Source organism: Durio zibethinus, chromosome 16, assembly GCF_047325235.1.
Source record: "Durio zibethinus cultivar Kanyao isolate XHJ-2024 chromosome 16, ASM4732523v1, whole genome shotgun sequence".
Lineage (NCBI taxonomy): Eukaryota > Viridiplantae > Streptophyta > Magnoliopsida > Malvales > Malvaceae > Durio > Durio zibethinus.
The window spans coordinates 8,811,229-8,829,701 of NC_143177.1; the positions used below are offsets into that span (position 1 = coordinate 8,811,229).

At 28.4% G+C, this 18,473-nt stretch overlaps 2 protein-coding genes and 1 long non-coding RNA gene across 4 annotated transcripts; 1 reads left to right on the forward strand and 2 right to left on the reverse strand.

Annotated features, from left to right (window-relative positions):
• The first annotated feature begins 22 nt into the window (after nucleotides 1-22).
• On the forward strand, nucleotides 23-1,576 carry LOC111298457 (uncharacterized). Its single transcript, XR_002691176.2, has 3 exons — nucleotides 23-345; nucleotides 489-587; nucleotides 804-1,576. It is a non-coding gene; the product is annotated as an uncharacterized LOC111298457 (long non-coding RNA).
• A 297-nt stretch (nucleotides 1,577-1,873) lies between these two features.
• LOC111298458 (putative cell wall protein) lies at nucleotides 1,874-2,963 on the reverse strand. Its single transcript, XM_022893166.2, has one exon. The coding sequence runs from the start codon at nucleotides 2,700-2,702 to the stop codon at nucleotides 2,205-2,207; it is 498 nt and encodes a 165-aa protein (XP_022748901.2). The 5' UTR covers nucleotides 2,703-2,963; the 3' UTR covers nucleotides 1,874-2,204.
• A 1,360-nt stretch (nucleotides 2,964-4,323) lies between these two features.
• On the reverse strand, nucleotides 4,324-9,626 carry LOC111290568 (putative protein phosphatase 2C 52). 2 transcript variants are annotated; one of them, XM_022881922.2, is made up of 6 exons: nucleotides 9,175-9,626; nucleotides 7,288-7,788; nucleotides 6,840-7,187; nucleotides 6,631-6,748; nucleotides 6,319-6,542; nucleotides 4,324-4,982 (listed from the first exon to the last, which is right to left on the reverse strand). In XM_022881922.2, exons 2-6 carry the CDS (start codon nucleotides 7,537-7,539, stop codon nucleotides 4,512-4,514), a joined length of 1,413 nt encoding a protein of 470 aa, XP_022737657.2. In that variant the 5' UTR covers nucleotides 7,540-7,788; nucleotides 9,175-9,626; the 3' UTR covers nucleotides 4,324-4,511. The 2 variants fall into 2 exon arrangements, with proteins under 2 accessions (XP_022737657.2, XP_089601389.1); XM_089745263.1 differs by lacking the exon at nucleotides 9,175-9,626 and adding an exon at nucleotides 8,400-8,658.
• Between the last annotated feature and the right edge of the window lie 8,847 nt (nucleotides 9,627-18,473).

Below are 18,473 nucleotides of genomic sequence, written 5' to 3' on the forward strand. Positions count from 1 at the left end.
TCTTAGGCCTCACTTGCAATGCCCATTTTTACAGATGGCAAAACGCAAGTTAACAAAACACCATTGCTAAAACAAAAATAAAAAGCGAAGCCCAGACCCAAAAGTCCAGAACCAGATCCCCAAATTTTGTTTACATTGAAATCCCTAGATCGATCGGTACAATGGCACAACTGGAAGCATTAGATGAATCGAAGAAGAAGAAGCAGAAAAGAAATCACGGGTCTACCAAATTGTTCGTAATGGTGGACTACCTTTTCCTCTTCATCTTCTTCGGTTTTCTCACTTTCACTGTCTTCAAGATGCTTCATTTCTTCTGATTATTCTTCCACTTTTTCCGCCAATCAGGTCATTCTTCCTCTCATTCATTTCTTTCTTTTATTTGATACCCATTTGCCCATTTCTAATGAAAAACGCATTTGCTTTTATAGTTTTTCATGATCTTTCCATGCCCATTTAATTAATTGCAACCGTTTTGCTTTTTTCTTCAGGATAATTCTTTACATGTCAGTTTGAGTTCCAAAGCTGAGACGTTTTGAGAGATCGGTTTGTTCCAGAGATTATGTTCTTTAATTATGCTGAATCAATTGGTACTACTGTGTTATCTTTCTTGCAAACACATATATATAAGTAGTTGGCCTTTTTTATTTAGAACAGAACAATTGCAAGTTCCTTGCCTGAAAGTTACTTGAGTAATAACACTTTGGGAACCAAATTATTAGAAGATTGTGTTTATTAGCTGCTTTTTTTTTTTTTTTTTTTTATCTTTAAGTAATTATTATATCCAATTTTCTGCACATTTTCAGTCTCAGCGGGGGAATGATGAATGTAATTTTACAGTCGGTAGCCCGGGTATAAGTTTGATGCCGTTGTTTCAGAACCGCCCAATGTTCATTCAGTTATTGTATATAGGTGTCGTTCAGGAGGCCTGAGGTTCAAAATCCACACTTGCAACTCTTTCTTCTATCCCATCTCACATTACTATCTTCTTTATACCAAAAATTAAAAAAAAAAAAAAAAATGGTCCATATACAACATTTCTACATGCGGGAGTTGTTAGCTTTGTTGACGATGCAGGTAAGCACTCCTTTCAGCAATTTATTTGACGTAAAAGTTTGAAGCTAATTAATTTGCTTTAACAAGAACCAACAAGTTTATCAGGTAATACAATAGTTGAAAGGAATCAAATCACCAATCTGCTCTATGTGGGACTGTGAGTATGCTTGTTTTTTTCTTCTTTATGCTCCCTTTTCCTCTTTTGGGTACATTGTTATGTCAATTTTCTGTTGAAAAGACTTAAAAGAGGGTCTAATTGTTTCTTCATTTAGTCAGTGATTAGCGGCTTTGTATTCTCTTCAGCTGTCTCTTTTCATTTTCACATTGGACCCACTCTTAGATGTGAAAGCATTCCGATCTAAAATTGATCAACCTTTCAATTATTGACATGGAAAAGTATGTTTTAGGGCTATGAATTTTCTTTTAATACTGTCATATATCTTATCTCATTGAAGTTTATGAACTGTATATTGAGTAGCATACTTTTTGGAGAATATTAAGCTCTCTTCATTTCGCTCGCAGACATATTTGAATACACTGATGCTGGCCTGTTATAATACTCGTGGTCAAGGGTTTTTTTTCTTTTTATATAAAAAAAAAAACCATAATTTAAGAATAGAACAAAATTTATAGACGCTGGGATTCGAATTAAATATTATTTTTTAAATTTGATAGCATAAAGCAATTGAATTAAATTTATGGACATGGACGAGTTTAAATACTCCACTCATCCTTGACATTTCGAATGACCAAATACATTTATATTTAAGCGTGCAAGCTAGTAGCCTCCGTAGGATCTGAAATGATTCAATTAAGAAAGTAGGGTAATAGGCATGGACCACAATTAATATGGAAATCGAAGTACATGATTACTTGGCAACAAATTGTTTCCAAGTGGAAAATGCAAAAGAAGATTCTGGACGCAATGGAAATAACAAACTAAAACGCTCTGCATCTACACGCTTGCTTTATCCTGAGCACCGTAAAGGTTACAAATCCTAGACTCCACTAAAATGACACTCGAATTCATATCACATTAAATACGTGAATACGATAGACTGGAATGAATACAAGGGGCCCCTAAAGACTCCATCTAGGCAACTAATTGCCTTTCTTTTCTATTTGATTACAAGTTTCATTGACGAACATGCTCAAGGATGTGGGTGTGTTCCTGCACTGCCAGCACAAAGGTCAGGAACTGGCACCTCAAAGCCAGGGTTTGGATCAAATGTGTCATCACCACCTGGAATATGACCAGTTCCACCACTTCCGCCGCCTCTGCTGCCAGTGTATGGATTGTGGTGTTTCAAAATTGGTGGCAGGTACACTCGTCCAAGGCCTGGAATGAGCACGCTGCGGTCATGGTGAGTCAGCCACTCGGGCTGTTTCATTTGATCATCATTCTTTGGGTTTCTTGGGATGTCACGTTTTGCAACTGCTTGCCCAGCAATAGCAATCAGAATGCTGACGAGGAAAACTTGAGCAAGAAGCAAGGAACTAATTTTATAAGCCATTATCAGAGAACTATTGAGAGTTGAGAAAGAAGAGATAGGATTGGTTCTTGAATGGTGGAAAGAGGAAAGAGAATATAGGTGAGGTTTTAAGTGAGTTGGTTGATCATTTGGCGGTGAGTTAAAAGAGGGTTCCATTGTGAAAATACCATTGAAGGAGACGTTGCAAAAACAAAAACACAAGCTACCACGCAATTATGTAGCATGCATAGGAAGGTGGGGCTAGGTGTTGCCTGGATGGGTGAGACTTTGTAGTTAGTTATGAGATTTTCTTCTTCAAGGCTATTGTAATTTGCATGTATAAGATTTCTGGTAAACAAAGCATCTGTTCCTTCAGTAGCTGACAAAAGCTGAAAATTTGGAGCTTGGTTTGCGCTTTTGGAAGTAAAATGTCGTTTATACTTTTACTTCTACTTCATACATTTTCAATACGGATGCTTTTTTTTTTTAATAGAAGAGGTCACAACTTAAAAATAAAGAAGAATTATAGGTGTTGGGATTTGATCTTCTAACCTACTGAATGTTTTTTTCTAAAATGATATACATAAATCAATTAAGTTAAATTATAAATTTAAAAAAAAAAAATTTATATGAAATTTTATAAGTGAAGTTCATGAAGTTTCATATTAGAAATGAGTAAATAAAAATTAAAATAAAAAATTAAAACCGATAAATTAAAAGATCTTATCACATAAATCAACCGTACAAATTTTAACAAATTTTGATATATTTATTAAATATATATTTTTAATAAAAATATTAATAAAATTTTTACTATTGAATAAATATCGATTAAATTTAAATTATAAATAATTTTTTATATATTATTAAATTTTTACATTAAATTTTATTAATTTACCTGTTTAAATTTTTTATTAAATTATTTATTTATTTATTTCTAATAAAAAAAATTTATAAACTTCATGTAAATTTTATCCCTAGATTTGACTACTATAGTTTGATTATTTCCATTTCTATCACCAACAGCACTACGGCTATTTAAGTGAATATGTAATTCTAGCAGATTATCTACCTAACCTCTTCACCCACTATCATTCTTAGAACATCAAGTTGTTCCTATTCAATGCGTTTAATCCAATTGTTTTATATACCGGCAATAAAGGATTTATATCAAAGCCCAAGTGTTTAACCGATTCTACTGCTAAGAAGAATATATCCAATGCGAGTAAAAATCTTGGTGTGATGGACATTCTCTATTATGAATTTGTCACTATATAATTCACCGAAAAAGACTCGAACTGAACTTAACCTCCGGACTGCTTTGGTATTCCGTTACTTCAAAATGTCATTCTAATTCTCAGCCATATTCTTTATTTTCAATTAATTTATACTAGAGATTGAAAAGTTCCAATTTTCTAAAACATTAATTTTGCCTTTTCCCTCGTGATTCAGTTCACTTTTGCAAGATTCTTAAGGCAATAAATTTAGTAGCACAGGGGTTGAAACTAGGGGGCTAGAGCAAAAATTGGTCAAGGCCTGTATATAGGACAACGGAGTGATGCATCGTGCATCTCATTGACAAACGGCAGCCTTGAATTCATGTCATCTACATTTTATAGGCTCTCCGAGTCTCTTTGGGTTGAATTTTCTTTAATTTCCCAGCGCCCAAGAAGTCTCAGGAGTTGATTATTCATATAAAAGTCAACAGTTGGTTGATCATGCAAAATGATTGAATGCAACCAGAGTTTGGATATTTATAGGGAGTGGAATCATATTTAGCAGAACTGTACTGATCGAGTGCAATAACTTTAACAAAGCCTTTTTTTTCCCTAAAATCTTACTGTTCAATACAACAGATCAAATTGCTGTTCCAATGGATTTTACTCGCACAACATGAACACATTAGCCACCAATTAACAAGGACTACCTTTTCCTTGCAAAATAATACAACAAAAGCAGTCCAGTTTGGTTACTACAGAACAAAATTTATGGGTTTGGCCTTTCCTCGGAAAATCTTGGTAGCTGGACGAGTGAGTTCACTCGTGTGACACCTTCCAAACCTGACCAGTTTTGATCTTCACCTGCAACTGTATCAACATCTCCTTCAAACTCTGGTGCTAGTCTTCCGTAACTATCACTTTCTTCTGATGATCTAACGGTAAAATTCCTATGCAAAGACGGCTCCAACTTCTGACCATCATCAGATTCAACAGCATTACAGGAATGATTACTCTGAAGGGTTGCAGAAGAAAAGCCTTGTTCCTCAAAATCGGATTCTGAGTCCATTTTCCCATCCAAAAATAAGCAAACAACTGCACAATCATCCACCTTTGAAGTAGGGTACTTTAATTTCCATTCCCGTGCAGCTGAGTCAACCAAAATCCTGGCAGCCGATGACCGGGTAGGAGCTGAGGATACAATATCAACCACCTCTTCATTGCTCAATACATCCCAAACCTGTAATAACAAATTCAAAATTAAGAAAAAAGGTCATATTATCTTCTATTTTGCCATATCACGGCAAGCCAGCTTTTCTTGGAGGATTAGAAGCCTCCAAAAAAAGGTTATTAATATTAAATCTTCATATTTAATATCACATGGCTTTTTTCCTTTTTATTAGTGAAATTCCTCAGTTTTCCAATGTATTGGCTCTTGACCTTTAGCTACTGTACCCAATAAGGAATCTGTTATCAAAAGATATCTATTTACATAGTAACCAATCTGTGACCGATCATATATCATTACAGCAGATGATCGGTCGTTTTATAGCAAAACCGACAGAGAAGGAAACAAACAGAACTAATCTTCCATACCATATTGACATTTAGAACAAGAACTGGAGAAGTGAAAAGGGAAAAAGAAAAAGATATTAATCTGTTATAAGGACCATTATCAACCACTTACCCTCAATCTTAATGTTGATGTTACTATCTCATAAAGTTCCAAGTGCAGGAGCACTCCTAATAAACCATGTATTAAGTTCCTAGGTTACAGTTTTAAACCTAAATAGAGCCCATGGAGAATGATAACACCAAACTTTTACCATTAAGTGGATCTTTCCAAGAATTCTATTCCATGTCTTCCACTTTTACTCCATTAAAGTTTGATGATAAAAAGATTCATGACAAAGTTCTTATTACCCCAACTATTTCCTCGTATTACATCTCTTCAAGAATATCCAGTTCATATGCCATTGCCCTTCTTTGGGCTTAAGGCATAGTAAAATTGAAGGTCTAGATTAAAGGATAGTCTTACTATTTAAAAAACAATATCAGCAATGACCCACACTTGTTACCCACCATCAAAAACTGATTCAAAAAGCCCATCAACATATTCTTTCTTCCCTTGAAAAATTAGAGGACCTATTAAATAATCACCATGAGCAGTGGACCAAGCAACTGAAAAAGAAACTGATTGGCTCCTTTAGGTTGATTTTATAATACTTCTTTCCTACAGTAGTTGCCTGTGGATGGTAAAAGTTTTGTATTTATCTGTTACTCTACCGTTTTATGTGTTGCAGCATTTAGAAATTCTTATATAACACCCAAACCGCTTCTGAATTTCCTACAGTACTAATTGTTGTCTAAACTTGTAGTACTGTTTGTTTAAATTGTGATTCTTTAGGGAAATTCTTGTTCTTGGCAACATTTTTGTTGCATTTGAGCTTTCCTTTTTTTACTCAATAGAATTTAAGATACACCAGAGAAGGTTCTGGTCAAACTTGAATCAAAGAAATGAGCAAATAAAATTCACATATAAAGAATGAATGAAAGATCAGTGGTGAAAAAATTACCCCATCTGAGGCAAGAACAATAAATTTATCTCTCTCTGTAAGGGGCCGGTGGGAAAATTCAGGTATAGAGATAACACCATATTCCTTCAAACAAAAATCCCCAAAAGCTCGAGCCATTGCTAGGCCAGGAGCATCATCAAATGGCAACCACACTCTAGGTACTTCAGGTTCATCTTGCAATGCAAACACCCTACCTTTGCACCTTTTAATCCTTTCAGCTTCCCCTGGAGCATTTAAATTTAGCATTTAGTATATTACATCCATTTAAGCATGCCTACAAGGGGAAAAAAATTTTTTTGGTCTGAGTTGTACTTGGTAAATCAGGCTTCAGATCAACTGTCAATTGTATTGCCACCATTGAATCGTTGCTGTCCTTAGATCCCATAATTGCTCGAGAATCGCCAATATACCCCACAAAAAGATTGGAGCCCTAAATAATAAAATCAACCCACATGAATTAGACAAAAGCTAGAGAAATAGAAATTGAAGATGAAGAGCGGCAACCATTGCTTCTTTCATACCTGTTTCACTATAGTAACAGCAGTGCTACCACTACAGAAACAGTCCAAATTAGGATGGGACCTCAACTCTTTATCCATGGCCTTGTATGACTTCATGAATGCTTCCCTCCATAAAGAATTTAATGTATCCTCAGCATAGCCATCCTTCTCAGAATCTCCAACATCTGATTTATTTGAATCGCCCTTGAAACATGTTCTGCCTGACCCATTTTGCCTTGACTGATAAGTATCCATGGAGGACAGCAACTTAAAGGGCAGGGAATCTCTCACCTTACGAGCAACAAGATGACCATGAGGACCATGTCCATCAAAGACACCACAGAAGGTCACATCTTCTGACATGAAATCCTACAGGAATTGTAGTTTTATCAATGACATCGAGCACTTAAAATATAAACGAACCTCAGAATCAAAGGATCTCAAATTCAAAGTAACGTCTAAAACTTACTTCCCATACAATCATGGCATCCTGGTTTATTCCCTTGCGACCCTGCTGAGTGAATATGCAAGATGTTCTGCTCTTTCCATTTGTGAAAATCCTGTTTGGTACTGAGTGTAAATGCTGCAGTGCAATAACATGATCTGAGAATGTTCTCTTCTGCCCACAGAATCCAATTTCAAAGCACGTAGGAGAAAACCCCTCCCCATGGCTCCTGGTACTGGAAGTACTCCGACGACGAGTGGAGACACAGCAACCCATGTCCTCAGCTCCAGGAAGAAGACATTTGATGATGCTAAAAGGACTAGGTTCCTCCTCCAGCCAGTACCGATCTCATGTGAAATTATATGCAGTTTCTGGAATGGTCAACCAAACCAAAGACTATCACACCAAAGATTCCGGCACATCAGACCTCGGGCCACTTTACACCGCAAATGTATCGATTAGGAATCTTTAAAACTTGGTCAAATATAATTCATTGAGGGTTCCTTAGATGGATAACAAAACCAGCTGAATAAAAGAAGAAGATATTAGTTAATTGATTTGTTTATTCCATGGTTCCAGAAATAGCTGCATGTAAAAAAAAAATCAATAAAATGCATATAAAACTCTTCCATGTGACATCGGAATAGAATATACTTAAAGTCTGTCCTAATAGTTTGTTATTGATAAGAAACACATTGATACAATTCAGATGGTGAGACCTTTTGCAAATTTATCTACAAACTATTATAGAAAAAGGAAAGGCAGTAAAGACAGAGAGTCAGCAAAACAAGGAGAATATAAACCAAGAATAAACCCAAAACAAGAAACATGTATTGTTTTTGAAAAAATTAAAGCAAACCAGGGATTTTTTTCCCCCAATATCATTTTCGATCACAATTAAAACCCATCTGCATTCTCAAACAGAGAAGAAAAAACGTAAATTCAACAAGATCTCACTTAACAAACATCAAGCAAACGTCTCACTCACAAAGGCCTATAAGAAACAGTGTCCTTTTTTTTTTCTTTTTATATTCTTATTTATGCTAGGAAATTACGACTAGTATCAATAGAATGAGATATCGAGCAGAAAACAAAATTAAAAGCATTGAATCTGAAGATCATGCTTGAAGCTTTACCTTCTCCGCTCGCAAAGAGAGATTAGAACAAAGAGTGAAGGCTAGTTGAGAAAACGTATTAAAAGAAATGAAATTACAAATTTAAGAAACAAATATTACATTATAGGAAATTTTACTTAAATAAGGCCAAAAAAAAAAGAAGCTGAGCTTGATAAAGTTTGATATAAAGAATGTCAATCGGGGGAAAACCAAGAAAGAAAAAACTAGAGGAAAAATGAAGAAGTTGATTTTAGTTTTCTCAGACCATAGTTTGAGAAGTGAGTTGGGGGAAAACCAAAAGAAGGAGATAAAGCAAAAAACGGAAAAAGCAGAAAAAGACTAAACAAAATAATGATTTAGTCACAAATAGAATCAAGAGAACACAAAATAGAGATATAGCAGAATAGACAAATCGAATTCAACGTTTTGTTAACTCAAAAAGAAGATTTAAAAAAAGACAACAATGTAGAGATAAAGCACAGTTGAAAGTTGAAACTTTCCACTGTTTAGAAATTCAAAAAAAAAAAAAAAAAAACCTATTTCTTCTTTTCTTTTCTCTTTGCTTTGTGCTTTACCTGAAGTTTTCAGAAGAAAGGAAAAAGGATCTTACAAGCTTATAAGAAGCTAGAAGCTTTGTTGCATGGCTAGTGTTTTGTTTTAGTTTAGCTAAAATAAACGGTCCAAAAGAACCCAGAATTAAAAAAAAAAAAAAAAATTGACAGACGAAATTTAGTGAATGAGAGGTGTTTAAGGTTATGAGTTAGCAGAGAGAAAAACCAAAAATGAAAGAAAGTACCTTCGTTGTTTGCAAAATTTCACGTTTCTTTGCAAGAAGCATAATCACAAGCACAAGCAGTAGCAGTAGCAGAAGCTGAGCACCAGATTTGGGGGAGAGAGAGAGAGAGAGAGAAGAGAGGTGATAATAATTACAAGGAGTCAGCGTGTCAGAGAGATTGGTGCATTCATTGATTGCAAAAGCAGAGAAAAAAAAGAGAGAGAGAGAGAGAGAGCGCAAAAGAGGAAGTCTTTGTAGTCAGCAAAGGAGAGAATTTTATGATTTTCTCTTTTTATTTTAGGGCCCCAAAATTTCAAACAAAAAGTTGGGGATGAGATTTGAGGTGGGCGGCAGCAGGCAGTTACTCACACTGGGGTTGGGTAACTAGGGTTTGGGGTTGCTATTGGGGGGTTTGGTTTGTATGTGGCGCTGTAGCTGTACTCCCCCACCCGTAATGGATAATTTATCTCCTTGCACATTTGCGATGGACGAGATCATTTAAAATACAATACAAATTTTATATATTTTATATTTTTTATATCAACATAAATTATAACATATAATTTTTATATAAAAATACACAAATTGTCTACGGTTCCAAACTCTGTTGCTCCTGACCGCGTACACCGAACAATAGTTACATGGGAGAGCGTTTCGTGTTAATCTCTGTACCATTCTTTTCAAAAAAAAAAAAAGGTTTAATGGAAAAGTAAATACAACGGACGAGCTAATGACATTTTAATTTTACAAATCATCTAGCTCATAGTTTTTTTATTCATCACTCTAAGTCATAAAAATATGAAAAGAATTTTTAATAATTCATTCACAACAAAAATAGTGATTAGTAAAATTGCATTCAATTTATAAATCTTATTAAAATTAACATATTGAAAGTATTTTCAATACAATTAATATATAACCAAAATTGTTGAAAAAAAGTTTTGAACTCAAGCAAAATTTTAAATTGTTGGAAAATTTTTTTGAACTCATTTTTTATTTATTATATTTTTAAATTATAGTTTTTAGCTATTTTATGTTAAATAGATATTAATAATATTATATCCAATTTATAAATAAGAATTCTAATATCATTAAAAGACTTTCTTCAAATGAATTTATTTAATTAATAATATTTATCCGATTTATAACTAAGATCCTAATTCAATGTAAGCTTTATATGCATGTTAATGCAATTTTTTATTAATAATTTTTGTTATTTGTACACAATATATGCTTAATATATAACTAATATTTAGAAATAAATAAAAATAAAATATTCACGTATAGCATATTTAACAACAAAAATTAATATATTTAACAGTACGGATGTTAGAAAACTTTTGAACTAACCAAAATGAATATTTTTCTTTATTATATTTCTATTTTTTATTTAAATATTTTATGTTATAAATATAAATAATATTAATCCAATTTATAACCAAGAATTTTAATGAAATATTTTTATTAAATTAATTTATTTGATTAAAAAGATTTATCAATTCATAAGTAAAATTTTAATTCAATATAAACTTTACATAAATACTAGGATAAATTACCAAATGCATTAATAATGAAGTTTTTTTAATTTCACTAGTAGAATTAATATACATGTTTTTAATATTATATTTAAAAATAAAAATAATTAATTAAAAATACCACATATCACCCTATTAAGCTATTTTTTAAATTAAAAATTTATTGATAATATATCAAATAATTTACCAAATAATACTGCAAGTTTTCTGTTAATATATAAATTTAAGTTATTTGCACACGATACATGTAATTACATGTTTAATAGATAATTATTATTTAAAATAAATTAAAAAATTCAGGTTCAATAAATGTGATAACAAAAATTAATATATAAAAATTTCAATAAAAGTTTTGATGGACAAAATAGTACAAGGATTTACTGTCATTCTTTTTGTCTCAATCTTTTATCAATTTTCACATAATTTTTTTTTAAAAAAATTGATTTTTGTGTATATAATATTAAATTTTTTATTTTTATAAATTTAATTTTTCATAATTTTTAATAACAAAAATATAAAATAAAATAATCTTGAAAAATTATAATTAAAAACAAACGAAACGAAAGGAATATCAATTTAGCTTAAATATTTTTAATTATTAATTATTTTTGGATGGGAATCTTTTCGGATGCTAGAAAATTTTAAATAAAAGATAATAAATATGCTGATTTTATTAAAAATAATTACTTTGACGACAACAACAATTTCCTTTCCGATTTAAACTAATCATTGAGATTTTACTAAAGTAAAAATTTCCACAAAACAAGCAAAGCACGCGCTAATGGGGGTAGGTGAGAAACTGAGCCAAACGTGAAACTGGATAAAAGGAAATCAACTGACACGCGGACCTTGGGGACCGCCTGACATGGTACTCAAATTAGTACTGCGCATTTTTCTTCCTCCATTTTTATAGTGTTCTTTTGTCTAAAAATAATTGTTTTTATTAATTCTTTATTAAAATAGTTCTTTTTTTATCTTATTTTTGGAAATATAATATTAAATTATAATTTTTAAAAAATATATTTCAAAAAATTTGAAATTCAGAAATTATAAATTTTATTTCAATTTTTTTTTATTTTATTATTTTATTTAAAATAATGATCAAAATTAAATTAATTTGACTTTAAAAAATTAATAAAAAATAATAATTTTGGGACAAAAAGAGTAATATTAACAAATATAAATAAGAAAATAACTTTTCAAAAAATTAAGAAAATTTATTTGTTTATATAATTAATTTTGGTCATTTTGATCAAAACTTTACTCTTCCGAAAAGGTCTCTGTCACACCTTTTTTCGGCTTTTGTGTTTCTTCTTTATTTTTTATAATTTTTAGTTTATAAATTATTTAATTATTATTTTTAAAAAATTAAAAATTTTAAGGTCAGACTTATTTTAGATCATGCCTTGTTTGCCTTTTTTTACCACATTTTTTATTATTTTAAAATTTTAATTAATATTTTTAAAAAAAAATTTTTATGAGAGCCATTTGATATTAATGATACCTCAAGTATTTGATTTTAATAAAATAGTCGATATTTAATAAATTTTTATTCATTTCAATTCAGATATTTTTGTAATATTTGATATCAAAACAATTCGAGTCCTTTTTTTTATAAAATTTTAAGAATGATAAAAAATAAATGTATAATGTTTTATCTCAAATCATTTTATGGTATATATAAAAAATATATTTTATTATTATTTATATATTTATTTATTTTTTTAAAACTTGATATAAGTACATTCCACACGCAAAAAATAAAATAAAAAATTTTATTTTTTATAAAATATATATTTTTTAGAATAAGCGGTTATTTTATGTATATGTATGTCACTCTAATTTGAGGTTTTTTTTTTTTTTTTTACCTTTCATTTTTTTATTTTTTTTAATAAGTAAATTTTTAACAAAAAAATTGATGAATAAAAAAGACAAAACATAAAAACCTTAACTTGCGACAACATGCTAATACACACCTAATAATATTTTTAATTTTGATAATTAAACTATTTTAGATGAAGGGCTTAAGTTGGAGGTAACCATTTGCCTTGTTTTTGTGGGAGTGTATCTCCAAGCAAAACAAAAACATGCTAGAATTTATTTAAACTTTAAAAATTTTTTATATGATACATATATTATTAATTTATTAATTAAAATAATATTTAAAAAATTATTTATTTATCATTTATCATCGTTTAAAATTTATCACATTAAACATAAATATCACATTAATTAATAAATTTATAATTTAATTCTCATATTATAAATTTTTAAAATCAAAATATTATATTAAATATTTTATTATAATTTAAAGATATTTTTAAAATAAAACCTTACAACAATGATTAGTTAACATCCATGCACATTCTTTTTTTTTTTTTTTTAATTTCCTCCAATCATATGTCATTATGACTTCTCTACCAATCAATCTTATTTAACTTTTTTTTTTTTGGTGTAATTTCTCCTAAGTAGTTTTATTTCATAAAGAAGAATTCTTTTTTTCATACGTCATAAAATAATCGATATTATATAAAAACTACAGCGTATGTATAATATTTTTAATTATATTATTTTTAATATATTCTACCAAAAGAATATAATAATATTTAATGTTATTGATAAAACTTAAAAACTCCGTCAATAATGCATAAAATAATTTTTATAATAAAATAAACAAAAATTTAAGACCAAATATACCACCACTCCCCTAATAATCTAAATCAGATACCATGACACATCAAGGAGGAAGGGGCGAAGGTTTAGAGTTTAGAGCCCTAAGGAGTAAAAATTTTAACATAAAAATATGAAATAATGGAATGAAGCGATATTAAAATAATATAGCAAGTTCATAGTAATTAAGAGAAATGGATGTTCAATTCCTTAATTCCTACCGTGAGAAATAATTTATTCAACAAATCTAAACTTCTTTCTTTAGACCTTTTTTTTTTTTTCCGGTTCAAGAGATAATTTATTATTCTATAATGGTTAGCAATGGCAAAAATAATATATTCTACAGTTACCATAATAATAAATTTTTTACATTAAAAAGTTTATAAAATGGATAACGAATTATTGATCCATAAAAAAAATTTATTAAAATATATAATTCATAAAAATCAAGTAACATGCTCGATATTTTATATCAAAAAGATACTTGAGTCTTGAGCATCAATTAAAATACTTTAATCTTATAATTCATTAATGAAGAACCCGCATCCTCCTTCAAAGAACCCATTTCTCCATATTCCTTTGACTTTAGCAAACCATAGACTATTTTATTCCTAAGAATATCATTTGAAAGCTAATTAAGTTACAAGTTGTACTGTTGATTACATTTCTGGCCAATAAAGAAAAAACTGTTTCTAATATGTTAATCTTGGAAACCTATTAATATAATATAAAAGTATATTTCCCAAATTGGAAAAAAAATTCAAGTTCGGCATGACTTCAAACCTTTCAGGGTTGATAATTCAGATACATAAATAAATAAATAAATAAACATATATATATTTATCAAGTTTGAACTTTAAATCACAAATTAATTACTTCATTTATCTAATGATAGATTTCATTTAAAGCCGAGGCTTTTCTCAACACTAAATTTTAAGAGGGATAATTAAAGAAAAGATTGAGATGATCTCAACTTCAAGTATCGAATTCAGAGTATGTACAAACCAACTAGGGGATGAGACGTGGGAAAGACTTAAAAAGAAATTTTTTAAATGAAATTCGTGAAATTTTTTATTAAAAATGATTAAATAAAAATTAAAATAAAAAAATAATAAATTGAAAGATTATGTTACACAAATCACGTGCATAAATTTTAAAAAATTTTGATATATTTTATATAAATATTTTTAGTAATATTGAATAAATTTTTTACTATTTAATAAGTATCATTAAATTTGAATTATAAATAATATTTTTTATAATTTTTTTTATGTATTATTGATCTTCATATTAAATTCTATTAATTTATGTATTTGGATTTTCTTATTAAAATTTTTATTAAATCATCTAAAAAAATTCACAAACTTTACTTAAAAAACTTAATATAAGTTTTGTTCGGTGAGATGTTGGGTAAGATATGAGTTAGCAAAGGACTCTATGCATTTATTTTGCACCAACTATAAGAGTTGATTTGCTGGACTAGAAAATTTGTTTTTGGAGTATTTTAACTCCACAACTAAGGTTAATAAGGTGATATATGTTATTTTTTTTTTTAAATATAATTTAAAATATATATCATTTTATTAACTTTATTTGTAAAATTAAAAATTTTACTCTTAATATATTTGATAATTTTCATGTACTTAAATGCTTAATATTTATGGCTTTATGATCACCATTCACAATTGCTCTATATTCAAGGATGGTACAAGTCGGGTCGAAATGAATTTTTGTTAATCCCGAACTCGATTCAACTTTATAAGTTTAATATCCGAATTTGACTCGATTTGATATTATAATATTATTTTTTATATTTGATCCACATGTGTTTAAATCTGTAATCGATTCAATCCTATCCAAAATTATTAAAATATTAATTTTTTAATATAAAATATTATTTAACATTATTTTTAATATAAAATATAAATATAAAATTAAATAAATAATATATATACCGTCACCTCAACTCGACTTTAATTTTTTTTTTCAAAAATATCTTATCCAACTCGACCTTACTCACAACTCGATTTAAAAAAAAATTATAAAATCAAGATGAATCAAATCAAAATCTGACGTATATGGATTGAATTATTAATCTTATATATATATATATATATATATATATCTATTTTCTACTTTTACTTGACAACAACACCACTTAAAAAAAAAAAAAAAAACCCATCCCCTCGACTATATTTGCCTCAAAAGAGAAATTATGGCAATTGAAAAATCATATTTACCATCCTCAAAAGAGAAATTATGGCACTTGAAAAATCATATTAATTTACTCATGTGATTATCACAAGTAATCCGTTTTTCTCTACTTACGAGTGTGAATGTATCAGTGTACGCAGTTGAGACTTGAGACCTTATAACCACAAACTTCTGCGTCCACTATCTTTAATTGCTGCTGAGTGGCCATGTGATCCCACAGTTTTCAAGTCTGCACAAAAGTCTCCCGTACTCTTTAAATTAAGACTCGAGACATGCCCTTATTAAAATTATCTTAAAATACGAGATTCATTCATTTTAAAAAATACGTTTAATATTTAAGATTATGATATGATAAAATAAAATAATATTATAAATAAAATAAAATAAAATAAAAAAATTTTATTTTATATTTGATATGTATAAAAATTACGATAAAATAATTTATTTATTGATCAAACTTATTTTTTTTAATTTATATAATTTAAATTATTGATATAATTTTTAAAGATATAATAAAATATGTAAATTTAATCTCATATATTGAAATAATCTTATCTATTTTGGGAGGATTGAATCATCCCTCATTGTAATTATATTAATTTCTTTAGATACAAATCAAATATAATATAAAATGATTATCATTCTATCTTATCCATTATTTTATATAGACATAGCAATTCGTGTATTTGTATTGTGTAAAATATTAAAATTCGTGTATTCGTATCATGTTTTATATGAAAATTACATTTCATAATTCGTATTGACATGAAAATATAAAATATAATTTTTTGGTTTTGTTAAACATATATATAGTTATTGCTACAATTTTAAGTCGTATCACTTTTATATCTTATTTTTATATTGTATTTGTATCGTATCATCATATCGTATTTTAAATCGTTAGATTTAATTTTATGCACCAAACATTACCAAAAATGATTAGGAAGTTAATTAAGGTATGAAATAAATTGATTAGGAGTAATTTGGAGAAACCATTTTTGGTATTTTGCTTTGTTTTGGATACATGTCAATCATTTTTTTCTACTAATTTTTATTTTGGTATTTTATTTTATTTTGGTATTTTATTTATTTTTATTTTTATTTATTGATTTTCTTATTTATTGTTTGATTTTTTTATTATGTACATATTTAAAATTTTATATTAGGAATATGTTTTATCATTTGGCAACATAAGAAACTAAAAATATGTGTTAGACATAAGGAAATACCTTAACGCCTCAAGTAGGGGATTTTTCATAGCATAGCAAGAAGAAAAGTAAGATCCCCATCAGAGAAATCCTCTTTGTACATACGCCTTCCATTTCAATCTTTGTATCGTATCATCATCTCGTGTTTTAAATTGTTAGATTTAATTTTATGCACCAAACATTACCAAAAATGATTAGGAAGTTAATTAAGGTATGAAATAAATTGATTAGGAGTAATTTGGAGAAACCATTTTTGGTATTTTGCTTTGTTTTGGATACATGTCAATCATTTTTTTTCTACTAATTTTTATTTTGGTATTTTATTTTATTTTGGTATTTTATTTATTTTTATTTTTATTTATTGATTTTCTTATTTATTGTTTGATTTTTTTATTATGTACATATTTAAAATTTTATATTAGGAATATGTTTTATCATTTGGCAACATAAGAAACTAAAAATATGTGTTAGACATAAGGAAATACCTGAATGCCTCAAGCAGGGGATTTTTCATAGCATAGCAAGAAGAAAAGTAAGATCCCCATCAGAGAAATCCTCTTTGTACATACGCCTTCCATTTCAATCTTTGTATCGTATCATCATCTCGTGTTTTAAATTGTTAGATTTAATTTTATGCACCAAACATTACCAAAAATGATTAGGAAGTTAATTAAGGTATGAAATAAATTGATTAGGAGTAATTTGGAGAAACCATTTTTGGTATTTTGCTTTGTTTTGGATACATGTCAATCATTTTTTTCTACTAATTTTTATTTTGGTATTTTATTTTATTTTATTTTATTTTTATTTTTATTTATTTTTATTTTTATTTATTGATTTTCTTATTTATTGTTTGATTTTTTTATTATGTACATATTTAAAATTTTATATTAGGAATATGTTTTATCATTTGGCAACATAAGAAACTAAAAATATGTGTTAGACATAAGGAAATACCTGAACGCCTCAAGCAGGGGATTTTTCATAGCATAGCAAGAAGAAAAGTAAGATCCCCATCAGAGAAATCCTCTTTGTACATACGCCTTCCATTTCAATCTTCCATCTATCGTTCAAAACCTTCTAATCGACTAAATGTCTATGCGTCTTTGAATCCATCATACGAACATCAGATGTTGGATATCTTACGCATAGACTTGCTAAAATAGTTTAACACATTATTGTACGTGGAGCAGATTATGGCATTATCTGAGGATTTTTGTGAGTCCTTAAAAGAAGATGCTTCCGAAAAGAATTTTTATCCAAAGATATAAATTTGTGATTTTTTATAATTATATTTATTTATTTGTATCATATAAAATTTTTAAAAATGGAAATAAAAAAAATTTTCAATTATGAAATTAAAAGAAAATTGCAAGTGGTGGTTAAAATTCTTAGGTGATAAATACTCTTAAAATCTTTCCAAAAGTATTTGAAAGATTTTGGAAGTCTTTTAATAAAAATATTTTATTTATTTTTAATAAAATATTTACTAAAAACAAAAGTTAGTAAATAAAAAAATAAAATAAAATAAAAATTTCTATTAAATTTTAAATTAATTCGATGATGAGTATCTTCAAAAAAATGAATGGATTTCTTAAATACTTTTAAGATGAAGGAATTTTTTCATAATTCTAACAAAATAGTAAAGAAAATCTAAAATCTTTTCAATATTTTAAATAACGAAATTTAATTA

Bases quoted from the DNA above. Each gene is read 5' to 3' on its own strand.
- LOC111298458 (XM_022893166.2), bottom strand. From the start codon at position 2,702: ATGGAACCCTCTTTTAACTCACCGCCAAATGATCAACCAACTCACTTA.
- LOC111290568 (XM_022881922.2), bottom strand. From the start codon at position 7,539: ATGGGTTGCTGTGTCTCCACTCGTCGTCGGAGTACTTCCAGTACCAGG. The intron at 6,749-6,839 runs GTATGAAAGAAG...TTTATTATTTAG, and splicing joins CTGTTACTATAGTGAAACAG to GGCTCCAATCTTTTTGTGGG. The intron at 4,983-6,318 runs GTAATTTTTTCA...TTGTTATTACAG, and splicing joins TTGTTCTTGCCTCAGATGGG to GTTTGGGATGTATTGAGCAA.